The 18,476-nt window shown below is 38.9% G+C and overlaps 1 protein-coding gene across 1 annotated transcript; it reads left to right on the top strand.

Annotated features, from left to right (window-relative positions):
* Nucleotides 1-417: 417 nt before the first annotated feature.
* On the top strand, nucleotides 418-18,193 carry LOC149723773 (uncharacterized). The gene is made up of 24 exons (XM_089893487.1): nucleotides 418-490; nucleotides 644-814; nucleotides 1,200-1,376; nucleotides 1,694-1,903; nucleotides 1,978-2,172; nucleotides 2,594-2,770; nucleotides 3,127-3,300; nucleotides 3,789-3,980; nucleotides 4,190-4,360; nucleotides 6,392-6,578; nucleotides 6,646-6,758; nucleotides 7,009-7,188; nucleotides 7,535-7,624; nucleotides 7,676-7,785; nucleotides 7,979-8,134; nucleotides 8,416-8,595; nucleotides 8,713-9,024; nucleotides 9,126-9,263; nucleotides 9,731-9,840; nucleotides 10,059-10,266; nucleotides 10,423-10,534; nucleotides 10,594-10,742; nucleotides 12,281-12,451; nucleotides 17,626-18,193. Exons 1-24 carry the CDS (start codon nucleotides 418-420, stop codon nucleotides 18,043-18,045), a joined length of 4,176 nt encoding a protein of 1,391 aa, XP_089749613.1. The 3' UTR covers nucleotides 18,046-18,193.
* The last annotated feature ends 283 nt before the right edge of the window (nucleotides 18,194-18,476 follow it).

Raw genomic sequence — 18,476 nt, 5'->3', positions numbered from 1 at the left:
CTGTTAAATATTAACTTCCCGATTTTTAACTTTGGAATCTTCTAAGGGGGTTTCCCTCGGTTAAATGTGAATTCTTGTTGCTGTTATGACGTCATAAACCTGAACAATATTGCAACAATAGCGATTTTTTTTAAATTCGCGTTCATAAACTCATCAATGAATGTAACTTTCTTTATTCCAAAACTAGATTGTAACGTCATAAGCAGGTGTGTTCTGTCATAATGCGAAACATTCTAACGATTTGGAAATTCCATTGTTTTGCAACAATACCAAATATGCAGATTGCATTATGACATCACAATCCTTGAATAACAATGTAAGTTTAATCATTGTTAGTGAACAATAGTTATTATTACGTATGAATCATCTTTAATTGTTCTATCACAATGCTTTCATTGTTTTGTTTCATTGTTCACAATGCAGCGCGTAATAATTATTATTATTGTTGTTATTTTGTCGAAATTACATTTTGTAGAAAATGTTGCTCAGAGTAAGTTTATGTATTATATTATTTATTTTGTTTTATATTATTTTTATAATTTTTATGTTAAAAAATATTTCTATGTTAAATAGTATTTCTATGATTTTAAAAACTTTTAATATTTACATTATTTCTATAACTTTTTATATTATTTCTATATAGCTTGCCCCGCCCCCCCAGCTATTAAGGCGCCATCATTACCCCAGGATACCCAGGTTTACCCCATAGACTCAACGTACACATATACTTGCAACAATTCTAACTTGGTGGGGAACGCTATCAACATCTGTACATTGGGTGGGTGGGCTTACCCAGCTCCACAGTGCCTACAAGGTATGGTTGTTGTATATCTTGGTGTAATATCTATATAGGTGAGGTCTTTTAGTGAGGCATGCTATATGACCTGAGATTTCCATTACCCCGACACCCAGGGATTTAGACCAGAGTTGTCCCATTACCCCAACATTACAAGAACAGTATTGTTTATGCATTATATGTTGTAATCTTTGACATTCAGTACACAGGGCTTGTCTTTACAATAACAACATATTCTTAAAAAAAACGCTTAAATTGCAAAAGCACAAATAATTAACATGCGAAAAGGTTTATAAATATTCTGTTTATTTGTTTTTATATAAATCGACCAACAATAGTTTCTTTGTGATGTAACTTATTCATTGTGTTGTGATTATGACTCATTGTTACATCACAATCTTAGTTTGTTACGCACCTCCTGTTGCTACCAATGGAAGTTATTCGTTGTTGTCGTCGTATTATGTGGTTGGTGGTTCTGTAACTTACACCTGCAATGCTGGGTTCCTATTGGTCGGTTCAATCAGAAACACTTGTTTGAATAATTTAACTTGGTCCTCTGCTGCCCCCGAGTGCCAACCAGGTAGGATTTCTATGTTTATGATGTCATTAATTGATTACCGCTAGCAAGCGCACAGCACGTCTGCCTCTAACCCAGAGGTTATGGGTTCAAGGCTTGTCGCTGCTACCATTATGAACGTATGTGTCCTTGGGCAAGCCACTTAAAGGCAATTGCTCCAACCCAGTGGTCACTAATGGGTTGTCTAAATAATCACCCACAAAGTTACATATGTGGTAACTTGTAAGCGGGCACGAGGTGTATGAAATATAACACCGTGTTATAACTACTGTAGTAATTCGGGATAATCCAGTTATATTCAGTCAAACTTTATACAACAGTGTGCGGAACAGCCCCCTCCCCTAAAACGAACGGCATCGCACCAACCTACAGCAAGGCATCTGTTATAGTGGGTGGGGTTACATCGTATGTGAAAGGAACTTCCGCCACTTACACATGCAATGCTAGGTATGGTGTTCCCACGTATGCAACTGCTGTGTTACTGTGTCTTGGGGGAAACTGGAACGGATTGAGTCCTATTTGTAAACCAAGTGAGTATGATGTCATGATGTGTACCTCATGCTCACCGTCGAGCAGTAACACAGATAGTGTTTATCTTAACCAGATTGCTTGCAACCCCCCAACCCCCAACCAAACAGCTCAGGGCCGAGAGTCGATGGTGGAAATGGATTCCCGGAAGGCTCAGTTGCTGTGTACGGTTGTAATGCAGGATTTGCATTCAATGGTTCATCTACCCTCACATGCGGGAGCCGTACACCAGGTGTTTGGGGGACTGGTGTCGCACCATCATGTGTACGAGGTAGGTTGTATATAAAGACACACAATCCTGTGAAACAAATCTAACTTATTGGTTGTAATGTTTACTGATTAATGCAGTGCAGAAAATTCCAGGGTTGGCCTGCCCTGCCACCCTAAGCGCCTGTGGTTGCATATTATGATGTAATAATGATTCATTGTAATGTAACATACCAACCTTAGCCTGCCCCTCACCACCCACGGCTGCTACCATTATGAACGTATGTGTCTTTGGGTAAGACATTTAACAGCAATTGCTTCAACCCAGTGGTCACTAATGGGTTGTCTAAAGAAATCAATCACCCACAAAGTTACATATGTGGTAACTCGTAAGCGGGCACGAGGTGTATGAAACACAACACCCATGTTATAACAACTGTCGTTGCCCCCCCCATGCGAGGATAAATAAGTTCCATTCACCATAGTTTGCTATTCCCCCCCACCCATCAATGGAGAAGGCAACATTACACCTGGGAAGAGGTATTACAACATAAACGACACTGTTTCGTATACATGCGTTCACGGCAATTTGTTCGGGAATTCGTCGAACCAGTGCGTTAGCGCCAACAAGTGGAGGAATGCAGCTCCGACATGTTGGCTAAGTACGAGTATAATGTTATTTCTATTAACCAGTGGCGGGGTAAGTTGGTTAGCGCGCCCACCTGTAACTCATAAGTAATGGGTTCAAGGCTCGTCGCTGCTACCATTGTGGTCGTATGTGTCCTTGAGCAAGACACTTAACACCAATTGCTCCAACCCGGTGGTCATTAATGGGTTGTCCATGCGAGTATAAATAAGTTACATACGTTGTATATTAATTTTTAGCAACCAGGCTTTTATTTAAAACTTTTATTTAAGTAGTTTTTATATAAAGAGATAATGACTATGTTATATAATAATTATATCATGCTTATGTTATATTACAAATAAATTATATTTTTACGATATATCGAAACAGTGTGCTTGCTCCCCCCTGTGGTAGCGAACGGATTGTACGCTTCATCGAACACAAAGTACACGGTCAACTCAACCGTGACATATTCCTGCATGAGCGGACACACCTTAGTGGGCGTGGCCGGGGTAACCTGTCAATCAAACTTCACATGGGGAAAACCCCCTGTGTGCTTTAAAGGTAATTTCCCTACATTAGAAATAGCCCAACATACCATTGTAGGTGTATGAAACAGAACACCCGTGTTATAACGGCTGTCATTGCCCCACCATGCGAGGATAAATAAGTTACATACGTGGTAACTTGTAATCGGGCACGAGGTGTATGAAACAGAACACCCGTGTTATAACGGCTGTCATTGCCCCACCATGCGAGGATAAATAAGTTACATACGTGGTAACTTGTAAGCAGGCATGAGGTGTATAAAACAGAACACCCGTGTTATAACGGCTGTCATTGCCCCACCATGCGAGGATAAATAAGTTACATACGTGGTAACTTGTAATCGGGCACGAGGTGTATGAAACAGAACACCCGTGTTATAACGGCTGTCATTGCCCCACCATGCGAGGATAAATAAGTTACATACGTGGTAACTTGTAAGTGGGCACGAGGTGAATGAAACAGAACAGAAACTCCCACCCAGCCAACCCAACCCGTGCTACTAGGTTGTGGCGTACCACCTCCCTTCAGCAATGGAATACACGTTGCGCGCAATTATCCAACTGCAAACAAAGTGAGTGCGGTGGGGAAAGTTCTGTTTCACTTCTGCAACCCTGGGTTTAGTCTGTCGGGCTCTAAGACTTCCACATGTCTTGAATCTGGTCAGTGGGGCGTGACTGGCGAATCTCCAATGTGTGGTACGTGATTGCCATTATTTTTAGTTGATATTATTAAATATTAATTATTTTTACAAATATGTTAAACTTATTAGTTACTCTTGATAATCTTTAATGTAATAATTGAGTGCATGGAACATGAGTGCATTATGCTGTAGATACAATATATTACGAATAACATACTTTAGTTACATAAGTTTATTTTTACTTAACAATCATGTTTAAAAAAGGCATTGTTAATTGTTCATCTTCTCCGTGTTATAACAATGGTGGCTGTCATGATCAGATCACATCACCTGATCAATTGAGTTTCAACTTTAATTCAATTCAATCTCCGTTTTCTACATATTATTGCAAATGTGGGAGTGAATTTGTTGGGTTTAGATGTCAAACAACATTGGGTAAGTCTGTTGTGTTGTTTCATATCATGTTGTGATGTTTCGTATCATGTTGTGTTGTTTCGTATCATGTTGTGTTGTTTCATATCATGTTGTGATGTTTCGTATCATCTTGTGATGTTTCATATCATGTTGTGATGTTTCGTATCATGTTGTGATGTTTCATATCATGTTGTGATGTTTCGTATCATGTTGTGATGTTTCATATCATGTTGTGATGTTTCGTATCATGTTGTGTTGTTTCGTATCATGTTGTGATGTTTCGTATCATGTTGTGTTGTTTCGTATCATGTTGTGTTGTTTCATATCATGTTGTGATGTTTCGTATCATCTTGTGATGTTTCATATCATGTTGTGATGTTTCGTATCATGTTGTGATGTTTCATATCATGTTGTGATGTTTCGTATCATGTTGTGATGTTTCATATCATGTTGTGATGTTTCGTATCATGTTGTGTTGTTTCGTATCATGTTGTGTTGTTTCATATCATGTTGTGATGTTTCGTATCATGTTGTGATGTTTCATATCATGTTGTGATGTTTCATATCATGTTGTGATGTTTCGTATCATGTTGTGATGTTTCATATCATGTTGTGATGTTTCGTATCATGTTGTGATGTTTCGTATCATGTTGTGATGTTTCGTATCATGTTGTGATGTTTCGTATCATGTTGTGTTGTTTCATATCATGTTGTGATGTTTCGTATCATGTTGTGATGTTTCATATCATGTTGTGTTGTTTCGTATCATGTTGTGTTGTTTCATATCATGTTGTGATGTTTCGTATCATGTTGTGATGTTTCATATCATGTTGTGATGTTTCGTATCATGTTGTGATGTTTCATATCATGTTGTGATGTTTCGTATCATGTTGTGATGTTTCATATCATGTTGTGATGTTTCGTATCATGTTGTGATGTTTCATATCATGTTGTGATGTTTCGTATCATGTTGTGATGTTTCGTATCATGTTGTGATGTTTCATATCATGTTGTGATGTTTCATATCATGTGGTGATGTTTCATATCATGTTGTGTTGTTTCGTATCATGTTGTGATGTTTCATATCATGTTGTGATGTTTCGTATCATGTTGTGATGTTTCATATCATGTTGTGATGTTTCGTATCATGTTGTGTTGTTTCGTATCATGTTGTGATGTTTCGTATCATGTTGTGATGTTTCATATCATGTTGTGATGTTTCGTATCATGTTGTGATGTTTCGTATCATGTTGTGTTGTTTCATATCATGTTGTGATGTTTCATATCATGTTGTGATGTTTCGTATCATGTTGTGATGTTTCGTATCATGTTGTGTTGTTTCGTATCATGTTGTGATGTTTCGTATCATGTTGTGATGTTTCGTATCATGTTGTGATGTTTCGTATCATGTTGTGTTGTTTCGTATCATGTTGTGATGTTTCGTATCATGTTGTGTTGTTTCGTATCATGTTGTGTTGTTTCGTATCATGTTGTGATGTTTCGTATCATGTTGTGTTGTTTCGTATCATGTTGTGATGTTTCGTATCATGTTGTGATGTTTCATATCATGTTGTGATGTTTCGTATCATGTTGTGATGTTTCGTATCATCTTGTGTTGTTTCATATCATGTTGTGATGTTTCGTATCATGTTGTGATGTTTCGTATCATGTTGTGATGTTTCGTATCATGTTGTGATGTTTCGTATCATCTTGTGTTGTTTCATATCATGTTGTGATGTTTCGTATCATGTTGTGTTGTTTCGTATCATGTTGTGATGTTTCGTATCATGTTGTGATGTTTCATATCATGTTGTGATGTTTCGTATCATGTTGTGATGTTTCGTATCATCTTGTGTTGTTTCATATCATGTTGTGATGTTTCGTATCATGTTGTGTTGTTTCGTATCATGTTGTGATGTTTCATATCACGTTGTGATGTTTCATATCATGTTGTGATGTTTCGTATCATGTTGTGATGTTTCGTATCATGTCGTGATGTTTCATATCATGTTGTGATGTTTTTATATTTTATTTTGTGATTTTATTTTACAGACAAAGCAATATACTTCGCGGTTAGATACAATATGCCGTACCTTCCTAAATACACCAACACATCATCGCTTGCGTTCAACCAATTAGCAACCTCATTCAACATCAACTTCATGGTCGGCTTCTCATCTGCGGGGCTGGACGTGGATGTTATTGTTACCAAGATCACACCGGGATCAACTGTTATTCAGTAAGTTATAAACAAACAACCTCCTACATTAAAACAACATGATGATGATCCACAAATTATCCCCTAGTTTCTATGTTGTCCCTTCAACCCCTGAGGAAACCCTTATTCTGGCGAAGGTGTTGGCTGGGTTTGAGTTATCTCGCTCTCTTGCTTGGATAACCAACGCTACAGGAGAAGCAGGCATGTGGTGACATCAACATCTGGTTTATAACCCTAGCGTGTTTTAACGACTGTTGTTTTGCTGCTTATTTTCTGTGCTGTTTTAATTAACTATTTCTGTGCTGTTTTAATTAACTCACTGGGAGTTTATTTATATTTGGTTTGGCAGGCACACTTTTACTTAAGTACAGTTATATATTATATCTATGCACCAACAGTTATATATTATATCTATGCACCAACAGTTATATATTATATCTATGTACCGCAGTTTGCGCCCCCCCACCCACCATCGTCATTGGCAACGGAACAATCACTCCAATAAAGGATTATTACATCATACACGAGACAGTGACGTACCATTGTGTGGTCGGTAGATTGGTCGGCAACACAACCAACCAGTGCTCTGCTGCCTCCCAGTGGATGAACCAACCTCCAAAGTGTTTACAAGGTTTCTATGTTTGCTTTAAATAACAGTTCTTGGACAAGTTATAAAAAATGTTTATTTTAACTTCCGGTATCACTGAACACTTTCTATGGTTGAAATAAATTTAACCTTAAAATTAATCTTCTCTCAAAAATGTTGTTCTAACTTCTGGTAATTTATTTGATCGCCCCAATGTTTCATTTGCCATGAAAATAAACTTTTTTACCAGAAGAACTGATTTAATATAAAGTTTTAACGGTTGCATTATGTTTATTATGAACGGTAAACTAAGAGGATGAGAGATAAAGGTAGAAAAAAGCAACCACAACGTTATACCTGGTAGCGAAAATAACCTATTATGACATCATAGATTACTGTGATGTAACAATCCACAACAACTTGACCTTTCCACGAACTTCGTTGAACAATTTCGCAAAATCTGTTGAGAAATGTCCGAACGGTGAGTAATGACGTCACAATGGTATGACATCATAATAACATAACAATGCAGGCATACCACGTGCGACCATGCGTTGCAACACCATTGTTCCAGGTTCCGGATATTTCAACACAAACACTTTCACCATTGTTAGTTGTGACATCACAGTTGGTGCCATTGAGGTAACAATTGCTATTGTTGTCGTTTGAATATATTTTAGACGAACTACTTTGGTTTTAACAGCCACGTTTTTATTTAGTTTTTACCCGTAGCGTGTTTTTACGACTGTTGTTTGCTGCTAGTTTCCTTCTTTTCGTTTTATTTGAAAATCATGTGATGTCATAATATTTAAATAATAAACAAAACATCATCCAGTCGAACACAACGTTGACCACACAAAGCAGTGTGGAGCAAACGGCCAACATACTCGAGATTGTGACGTCAGCGTTTAATTTGACGAGTCATGAGATTACCTCGGTTGCCACGGTGATTGATGACATCACAACAGCCATTCAAAGAAACAATTTCTCGGTAAAATTAATAACTTTTATATTAATAAAAACTTTTGTTTTTCTCTTTAGTAGCGAAGATTAAAGAATAAAACCAAAAAGACAGTATATAGCGATAAAACAACAGTTGGTAAAAAAAGCCTACAGAAAAATGTATTAAATTAAAAAAGGCACGGTAGCTACACCTAAAAGACAAACAACAAGCTATTTATGTTAAATTATAAGTTGGGCTTTAATAGGAACAAAAGTTATTAGACACAACAATACCCAAACAACAGTCGTAATTCAACGCCATTGTTACAGGTGAATATTCCATTGTTACAAAACATTGCGTTGACAATAAGCCACATTAGCGCCACCTTGAGGACACAAACCATTGCAACAAATTCCTCGTTTGTTCAAAATTTGGATTTCTTCGCAAGGAAAGTGGAAACTAATGGGACTTCCCCTGTTCAGATACAAACTAACCAACTACAAATAGAGGTCAATTGAGTTAAAAAAAACATTAAAATATTAAAAACCTAAATTATAATCAATTACATCATTGGAAAATTAAACATTAAAAACAACAAGAACTAAAAAAACAATAATCAAAACCAGGTGGCCGAATCATCACGTAACACACCAGCGCCGACGTGGTTCGCGAGTCAATTCCCATCAACGTGGGTAGTTAACATATCGCTACCACTAGAGGCGATACAGAGAGCATGGGAGATGAACATCGGGTCAAAACTACGGACAATATTTGTTTGTCATCGTGACTCAGCATTATTTCCAACCAATAACAAACCTGGGATGGTGATGTCAGCGGATTTTGGGGTCAGAGGTCGAATCATGAACCTGAAGAACCCGGTTACGATCGAGTTTGTTGGGTTGAATACGACGCATGGAAGGCGTAAGGAGGGGGGGAAGGTGGGATGAATAAACAATATTTCTATTGAAAAAAAAATCGATTTTTTAATCTTGAGTGACATTGTTAACATCAGTGAACGAATGTCTTTGTTTGTCTCCAGAATTACTTTGTCAACCAACGTTGTGTGTTTTGGGATTTTGCGACATCTGATTGGTCAAGTGAAGGTTGTGGACTTGATGTTACTAAACAACCTCCAACTTGTGAATGCAGCCACCTCACCAACTTTGCACTGCTTGTTGTAAGTTTAATATATCCAATAATCAACCACAAAGTTACATACGTGGTAACTTGTAAGCGGGTACGAGGTGTATGAAACAGAACACCTGTGTTATAACGACTGTCGTTGCCCCGCCATGTGAGGATAAATAAGTTACATACGTGGTAACTTGTAAGCGGGTACGAGGTGTATGAAACAGAACACCCGTGTTATAACAACTGTCGTTGCTCCGCCATGTGAGGATAAATAAGTTACATACGTGGTAACTTGTAAGCAGGCACGAGGTGTATGAAACAGAACACCTGTGTTATAACGACTGTCGTTGCCCCGCCATGTGAGGATAAATAAGTTACATATGTGGTAACTTGTAAGCGGGCACGAGGTGTATGAAACAGAACACCCGTGTTACAACGACTGTTGCTGCCCCGCCAAACAAAGATAAACAAGTTACATTCAACAACGAACCAACCACTCCAATTATCCCGCAGTCAATCCACCCCCTACCACCAGATGTCGTATTGAACGTACTGAGCAAGATAGGTTCTGCTATTTCCATGTTTTGTTTCCTAGCAACAGCGTTGATCATTGTTGCAAACAAGTAAGTCACAACCACCATTATTACATCATCATATTCATTATTTCCCATGTATTATGTCGGGTTTAGCAGCCTCACTTTTATTTGACTTTTTTCTCAAGTAGTTTCTACCCAAAGCATGTTTTAACAATTGTTAATTTAATCTTGAAGAAAAGGGAGCTACTCATGTTTATGCCATCCATATCATACAATACATACACTAATATACATGTTAACCACAGGGAAGCACGCAAACAATCTATCATGATTGTCCATCTACATATTTGCATCAATCTGTTGGTCGTTTATTCATTCTTCTTGTTTGGGGTTGGCGCAACCAATAATAACAACTTATGTACAGCAATAACCATCATTCTGCATCTTGCTTTCCTTACAAGTTTCATGTGGATGGCTGTGTACAGCAATAAGATGTATTTCTCATTGATTAAGGTGGGTGTGTATAAGTATGTATATATAGGTGGGTGTGTATAAGTATAATATATAGGTGGGTGTGTATAAGTTTGTATATATAGGTGGGTGTGTATAAGTATGTATATATAGGTGGGTGTGTATAAGTATAATATATTCCACACAAACCACATACAGATAATGGCCGGGGTCGGCGAGGATTATTTGTTAAAAGCCTCGATCGTCGCTTACGGGGTTCCTGTGTGCATCGTCGGTCTAAACGCAGGAATCGCACTCGGACATCAACAGGGTAATGATGTCATGAGTGGTGATGTCATAACAATGATGTCACAACCAGTATTACCGCAGGTTCCCAAACATACAAATCACCGCAGATATGTTGGTTGCATGGCAAGTCACTTATATATGGATTCCTATTACCTGTGGGTTTGGTGTTGGTCAATAATCTCATCGTATTTGGACTCGTCATAAGACAAGTCGTGTTTAAAACTACAAAGGTAGGCCATAGATATAGTATTGTGATAGACATCGTATATAAACATAGACATCATATATAAACATAGACATCATATATAAACATAGATATCACATATAAACATTGACATCATATATAAACTAAGGGTGGTATGCAGAAAGTATACTTAACTTTTTGCTTGATCTTAGTTTAGCTAAACGGAGATCATGCAAAAAACTTAAGTGGTATGCAGAAAGTATAATCAGTGATTCTTAGCTGATCTATGTTTATCTTTTTCGTGTTTGTGACGTAACAATGGACGAGAGAATTTCTCTCGAAAATTACTCCACGAAGAAGGCAATTCTCGGTAAAAATGGCGACAAAAATGTTTAATAAAAGTCAAAATCGAATTTGTTATTGTTTTTATACCTTTAACAGAATAGTAATCAATATAAACAGTATAAATAGTATGGAAAGAGTAGCAGCAAGTCGGAGTAAGGTCAGTAAGCGGTTACCGAACTTTTGCGATCCGAATCGCTTTTTTCTAAAAAGGCCCAGACTCCGTTAAAACCTATAAAAACGATCCAATACAATCTATTTGACATGAATTTACAGAAATTAATCTTATGTCGCGTTACCAACCCTAAAAACTACCAATTTGCATCGCCACCAGACACTTAAACAGCCAATTTCGCTGTTTAACTTTTTGACGATAATCGACAATCAAAAATCGGTAATTAACTTTGATTATACTTTCTGCATACCGTTTAAACCGTTGTTATGTCAACAATGAAATTTGATCTAAGATCAAAGTTGATTATACTTTCTGCATACCACCCATAGACATCATATATAAACATAGACATCATATATAAACATAGACATCATATATAAACATAGACATCACATATAAACATAGACATCATATATAAACATAGACATCATATATAAACATAGATATCATATATAAACATAGACATCATATATAAACATAGACATCATATATAAACATAGACATCTTATATAAACATAGACATCATATATAAACATAGACATCATATATAAACATAGACATCGTATATAAACATAGATATCACATATAAACATTGACATCATATATAAACATAGACATCATATATAAACATAGACATCATATATAAACATAGACATCATATATATAAACAAAGACATCATATATAAACATAGACATCTTATATAAACATAGACATCATATATAAACATAGACATCATATATAAACATAGACATCGTATATAAACATAGACATCATATATAAACATTGACATCATATATAAACATAGACATCGTATATAAACATAGACATCATATATAAACATAGACATCATATATAAACATAGACATCATATATAAACATAGACATCGTATATAAACATAGACATCATATATAAACATAGATATCACATATAAACATTGACATCATATATAAACATAGACATCATATATAAACATAGACATCATATATAAACATAGACATCATATATAAACATAGACATCGTATATAAACATAGACATCATATATAAACATTGACATCATATTCTAGATTCGTTCAACGGCAAAGAAACGAACGAAACAACAGAACATTATGATGTCATGTGCGATGTCATTGTTCCTCGGATTAACCTGGTTGCTTTGTTACTTTATGTTGTTGTCAAGTAATGAGGTTTATCAACGGATACTAAACTGGCTGTTTGTGGTGTCTACTTCTCTACAGGTGAACTTTGGTGTGGTTTGTGGTGTCTACTTCTCTACAGGTGAACTTTGGTGTGGTTTGTGGTGTCTACTTCTGTACAGGTGAACTTGGGTGTGGTTTGTGGTGTCTACTTCTGTACAGGTGAACTTTGGTGTGGTTTGTGGTGTCTACTTCTCTACAGGTGAACTTTGGTGTGGTTTGTGGTGTCTACTTCTCTACAGGTGAACTTTGGTGTGGTTTGTGGTGTCTACTTCTCTACAGGTGAACTTTGGTGTGGTTTGTGGTGTCTACTTCTGTACAGGTGAACTTTGGTGTGGTTTGTGGTGTCTACTTCTGTACAGGTGAACTTTGGTGTGGTTTGTGGTGTCTACTTCTCTACAGGTAAACTTTGGTGTGGTTTGTGGTGTCTACTTCTGTACAGGTGGACTTTGGTGTGGTTTGTGGTGTCTACTTCTCTACAGGTGAACTTTGGTGTGGTTTGTGGTGTCTACTTCTCTACAGGTAAACTTTGGTGTGGTTTGTGGTGTCTACTTCTGTACAGGTGAACTTTGGTGTGGTTTGTGGTGTCTACTTCTGTACAGGTGAACTTTGGTGTGGTTTGTGGTGTCTACTTCTCTACAGGTAAACTTTGGTGTGGTTTGTGGTGTCTACTTCTGTACAGGTGGACTTTGGTGTGGTTTGTGGTGTCTACTTCTCTACAGGTGAACTTTGGTGTGGTTTGTGGTGTCTACTTCTCTACAGTTGAACTTTGGTGTGGTTTGTGGTGTCTACTTCTGTACAGGTGAACTTTGGTGTGGTTTGTGGTGTCTACTTCTCTACAGGTGAACTTTGGCGTGGTTTGTGGTGTCTACTTCTCTACAGGTGAACTTTGGTGTGGTTTGTGGTGTCTACTTCTCTACAGGTGAACTTTGGTGTGGTTTGTGGTGTCTACTTCTGTACAGGTGAACTTTGGTGTGGTTTGTGGTGTCTACTTCTGTACAGGTGAACTTTGGTGTGGTTTGTGGTGTCTACTTCTCTACAGGTGAACTTTGGTGTGGTTTGTGGTGTCTACTTCTGTACAGGTGAACTTTGGTGTGGTTTGTGGTGTCTGCTTCTGTACAGGTGAACTTTGGTGTGGTTTGTGGTGTCTACTTCTCTACAGGTAAACTTTGGTGTGGTTTGTGGTGTCTACTTCTGTACAGGTGGACTTTGGTGTGGTTTGTGGTGTCTACTTCTCTACAGGTGAACTTTGGTGTGGTTTGTGGTGTCTACTTCTCTACAGTTGAACTTTGGTGTGGTTTGTGGTGTCTACTTCTGTACAGGTGAACTTTGGTGTGGTTTGTGGTGTCTACTTCTGTACAGGTGAACTTTGGTGTGGTTTGTGGTGTCTACTTCTCTACAGGTAAACTTTGGTGTGGTTTGTGGTGTCTACTTCTCTACAGGTAAACTTTGGTGTGGTTTGTGGTGTCTACTTCTGTACAGGTGGACTTTGGTGTGGTTTGTGGTGTCTACTTCTCTACAGGTGAACTTTGGTGTGGTTTGTGGTGTCTACTTCTCTACAGGTGAACTTTGGTGTGGTTTGTGGTGTCTACTTCTGTACAGGTGAACTTTGGTGTGGTTTGTGGTGTCTACTTCTCTACAGGTGAACTTTGGTGTGGTTTGTGGTGTCTACTTCTGTACAGGTGAACTTTGGTGTGGTTTGTGGTGTCTACTTCTGTACAGGTGAACTTTGGTGTGGTTTGTGGTGTCTACTTCTCTACAGGTGAACTTTGGTGTGGTTTGTGGTGTCTACTTCTGTACAGGTGAACTTTGGTGTGGTTTGTGGTGTCTGCTTCTGTACAGGTGAACTTTGGTGTGGTTTGTGGTGTCTACTTCTCTACAGGTAAACTTTGGTGTGGTTTGTGGTGTCTACTTCTGTACAGGTGGACTTTGGTGTGGTTTGTGGTGTCTACTTCTCTACAGGTGAACTTTGGTGTGGTTTGTGGTGTCTACTTCTCTACAGTTGAACTTTGGTGTGGTTTGTGGTGTCTACTTCTGTACAGGTGAACTTTGGTGTGGTTTGTGGTGTCTACTTCTGTACAGGTGAACTTTGGTGTGGTTTGTGGTGTCTACTTCTCTACAGGTAAACTTTGGTGTGGTTTGTGGTGTCTACTTCTCTACAGGTAAACTTTGGTGTGGTTTGTGGTGTCTACTTCTGTACAGGTGGACTTTGGTGTGGTTTGTGGTTTCTACTTCTCTACAGGTGAACTTTGGTGTGGTTTGTGGTGTCTACTTCTCTACAGGTGAACTTTGGTGTGGTTTGTGGTGTCTACTTCTGTACAGGTGAACTTTGGTGTGGTTTGTGGTGTCTACTTCTCTACAGGTGAACTTTGGTGTGGTTTGTGGTGTCTACTTCTCTACAGGTGAACTTTGGTGTGGTTTGTGGTGTCTACTTCTGTACAGGTGAACTTTGGTGTGGTTTGTGGTGTCTACTTCTGTACAGGTGAACTTTGGTGTGGTTTGTGGTGTCTACTTCTGTACAGGTGGACTTTGGTGTGGTTTGTGGTGTCTACTTCTGTACAGGTGAACTTTGGTGTGGTTTGTGGTGTCTACTTCTCTACAGGTGAACTTTGGTGTGGTTTGTGGTGTCTACTTCTCTACAGGTGAACTTTGGTGTGGTTTGTGGTGTCTACTTCTCTACAGGTGAACTTTGGTGTGGTTTGTGGTGTCTACTTCTCTACAGGTGAACTTTGGTGTGGTTTGTGGTGTCTACTTCTGTACAGGTGAACTTTGGTGTGGTTTGTGGTGTCTACTTCTGTACAGGTGAACTTTGGTGTGGTTTGTGGTGTCTACTTCTCTACAGGTAAACTTTGGTGTGGTTTGTGGTGTCTACTTCTGTACAGGTAAACTTTGGTGTGGTTTGTGGTGTCTACTTCTGTACAGGTGGACTTTGGTGTGGTTTGTGGTGTCTACTTCTGTACAGGTGAACTTTGGTGTGGTTTGTGTTTTGTCTACTTCTGTACAGGTGAACTTTGGTGTGGTTTGTGGTGTCTACTTCTCTACAGGTGAACTTTGGTGTGGTTTGTGGTGTCTACTTCTGTACAGGTGGACTTTGGTGTGGTTTGTGGTGTCTACTTCTGTACAGGTGAACTTTGGTGTGGTTTGTGGTGTCTACTTCTGTACAGGTGAACTTTGGTGTGGTTTGTGGTGTCTACTTCTGTACAGGTGAACTTTGGTGTGGTTTGTGGTGTCTACTTCTGTACAGGTGAACTTTGGTGTGGTTTGTGGTGTCTACTTCTGTACAGGTGAACTTTGGTGTGGTTTGTGGTGTCTACTTCTCTACAGGTAAACTTTGGTGTGGTTTGTGGTGTCTACTTCTCTACAGGTAAACTTTGGTGTGGTTTGTGGTGTCTACTTCTGTACAGGTGGACTTTGGTGTGGTTTGTGGTGTCTACTTCTCTACAGGTGAACTTTGGTGTGGTTTGTGGTGTCTACTTCTCTACAGGTGAACTTTGGTGTGGTTTGTGGTGTCTACTTCTGTACAGGTGAACTTTGGTGTGGTTTGTGGTGTCTACTTCTCTACAGGTGAACTTTGGTGTGGTTTGTGGTGTCTACTTCTCTACAGGTGAACTTTGGTGTGGTTTGTGGTGTCTACTTCTGTACAGGTGAACTTTGGTGTGGTTTGTGGTGTCTACTTCTGTACAGGTGAACTTTGGTGTGGTTTGTGGTGTCTACTTCTGTACAGGTGGACTTTGGTGTGGTTTGTGGTGTCTACTTCTGTACAGGTGAACTTTGGTGTGGTTTGTGGTGTCTACTTCTCTACAGGTGAACTTTGGTGTGGTTTGTGGTGTCTACTTCTCTACAGGTGAACTTTGGTGTGGTTTGTGGTGTCTACTTCTCTACAGGTGAACTTTGGTGTGGTTTGTGGTGTCTACTTCTCTACAGGTGAACTTTGGTGTGGTTTGTGGTGTCTACTTCTGTACAGGTGAACTTTGGTGTGGTTTGTGGTGTCTACTTCTGTACAGGTGAACTTTGGTGTGGTTTGTGGTGTCTACTTCTCTACAGGTAAACTTTGGTGTGGTTTGTGGTGTCTACTTCTGTACAGGTGAACTTGGGTGTGGTTTGTGGTGTCTACTTCTGTACAGGTGAACTTTGGTGTGGTTTGTGGTGTCTACTTCTGTACAGGTGAACTTTGGTGTGGTTTGTGGTGTCTACTTCTCTACAGGTGAACTTTGGTGTGGTTTGTGGTGTCTACTTCTGTACAGGTGGACTTTGGTGTGGTTTGTGGTGTCTACTTCTCTACAGGTGAACTTTGGTGTGGTTTGTGGTGTCTACTTCTGTACAGGTGGACTTTGGTGTGGTTTGTGGTGTCTACTTCTGTACAGGTGAACTTTGGTGTGGTTTGTGGTGTCTACTTCTGTACAGGTGGACTTTGGTGTGGTTTGTGGTGTCTACTTCTGTACAGGTGGACTTTGGTGTGGTTTGTGGTGTCTACTTCTGTACAGGTGAACTTGGGTGTGGTTTGTGGTGTCTACTTCTCTACAGGTGAACTTTGGTGTGGTTTGTGGTGTCTACTTCTCTACAGGTGAACTTTGGTGTGGTTTGTGGTGTCTACTTCTGTACAGGTGAACTTTGGTGTGGTTTGTGGTGTCTACTTCTCTACAGGTGAACTTTGGTGTGGTTTGTGGTGTCTACTTCTCTACAGGTGAACTTTGGTGTGGTTTGTGGTGTCTACTTCTGTACAGGTGGACTTTGGTGTGGTTTGTGGTGTCTACTTCTGTACAGGTGAACTTGGGTGTGGTTTGTGGTGTCTACTTCTCTACAGGTGAACTTTGGTGTGGTTTGTGGTGTCTACTTCTCTACAGGTGAACTTTGGTGTGGTTTGTGGTGTCTACTTCTCTACAGGTGAACTTTGGTGTGGTTTGTAGTGTCTACTTCTCTACAGGTGAACTTTGGTGTGGTTTGTGGTGTCTACTTCTCTACAGGTGAACTTTGGTGTGGTTTGTGGTGTCTACTTCTGTACAGGTGGACTTTGGTGTGGTTTGTGGTGTCTACTTCTCTACAGGTGAACTTTGGTGTGGTTTGTGGTGTCTACTTCTCTACAGGTGAACTTTGGTGTGGTTTGTGGTGTCTACTTCTGTACAGGTGGACTTTGGTGTGGTTTGTAGTGTCTTTCATTCATTCATATATATTGGCCAAGAAGACCTAACCCCCATGTAACTGGCATTATACCACAGGGCTTGTTGGTGTTTTACTTTGTTTGCATCAGAAGAAAAGATATGTTCAAGTTCTGGTGGATTCCTTTGACCTCTATGTGCCGACCGGGGGAAGATTATATGATATCCATGGAGAGTGGTAGCTCGCAAACTAACGAGACATCGATGACCAAGAAATCAGATGTTTCGCAATATCGTGATTCAGCTAAAAGTTCACCACAAAATAACACGGCACAAAATGACTCAGCACAAAATGACTCAGCACAAAATAAAACGGCACAAAATGACACGGCACAAGATGACACGGCACAAAATGACACGGCACAAAATGACACGGCACAAAATGACACGGCACAATATGACACGGCACAATATGACACGGCACAAAATGACACGGCACAAAATGACACGGCAGAAATGGTCGATGACACATCATTATAAACTTGTTGATATTTTTTTATTGTTCATGTTTTTGTATTTATTGTAAAAATATAATCATGTATTTGGAATGTAAAGTCACTAGGGTGGACACCATCTATCTACATTAAACAATTGGGATTTTCCATTAAAGAAATTCTCAATAATGACATCATAATTGATTGTGTGTTTGTCTGTTATTCCATTGTTTTATCATAGAGGACAATGAAAGTTAGATTGTAGTTGTGATGTCATAATTAATTGGTTTATTACATCATAACCTACAACATGACTCAGCACAGGTGTATTGTGACATCATAATATGGTTTGTTTCATAACAACAAGTTTTACATACGATCCGGAATGTTATTGTGATGTAATAAAAGATCAGATTATTTAAAAAATAGTGTCCACCTATTTATGGTTCGGCACCGTGATAAAGTAGTTAGCGCGCC

This window comes from Ciona robusta, unplaced genomic scaffold, assembly GCF_009617815.1.
Source record: "Ciona robusta unplaced genomic scaffold, ASM961781v2 AP042743.1".
NCBI lineage: Eukaryota > Metazoa > Chordata > Ascidiacea > Phlebobranchia > Cionidae > Ciona > Ciona robusta.
Note: the sequence above shows the minus strand (reverse complement) of the source record. Positions and strands in the feature narration are given on the sequence as shown.

What these genes read in the sequence shown, in the direction of transcription:
- LOC149723773 (XM_089893487.1), top strand. Translation starts at nt 418, where the DNA reads ATGCAGCGCGTAATAATTATTATTATTGTTGTTATTTTGTCGAAATTA. An exon ending in ACCCCCTGTGTGCTTTAAAG is followed by an intron (nt 3,301 to 3,788) that starts GTAATTTCCCTA and finishes CCGTGCTACTAG; the next exon opens with GTTGTGGCGTACCACCTCCC. An exon ending in TAGATGTCAAACAACATTGG is followed by an intron (nt 4,361 to 6,391) that starts GTAAGTCTGTTG and finishes TTTATTTTACAG; the next exon opens with ACAAAGCAATATACTTCGCG.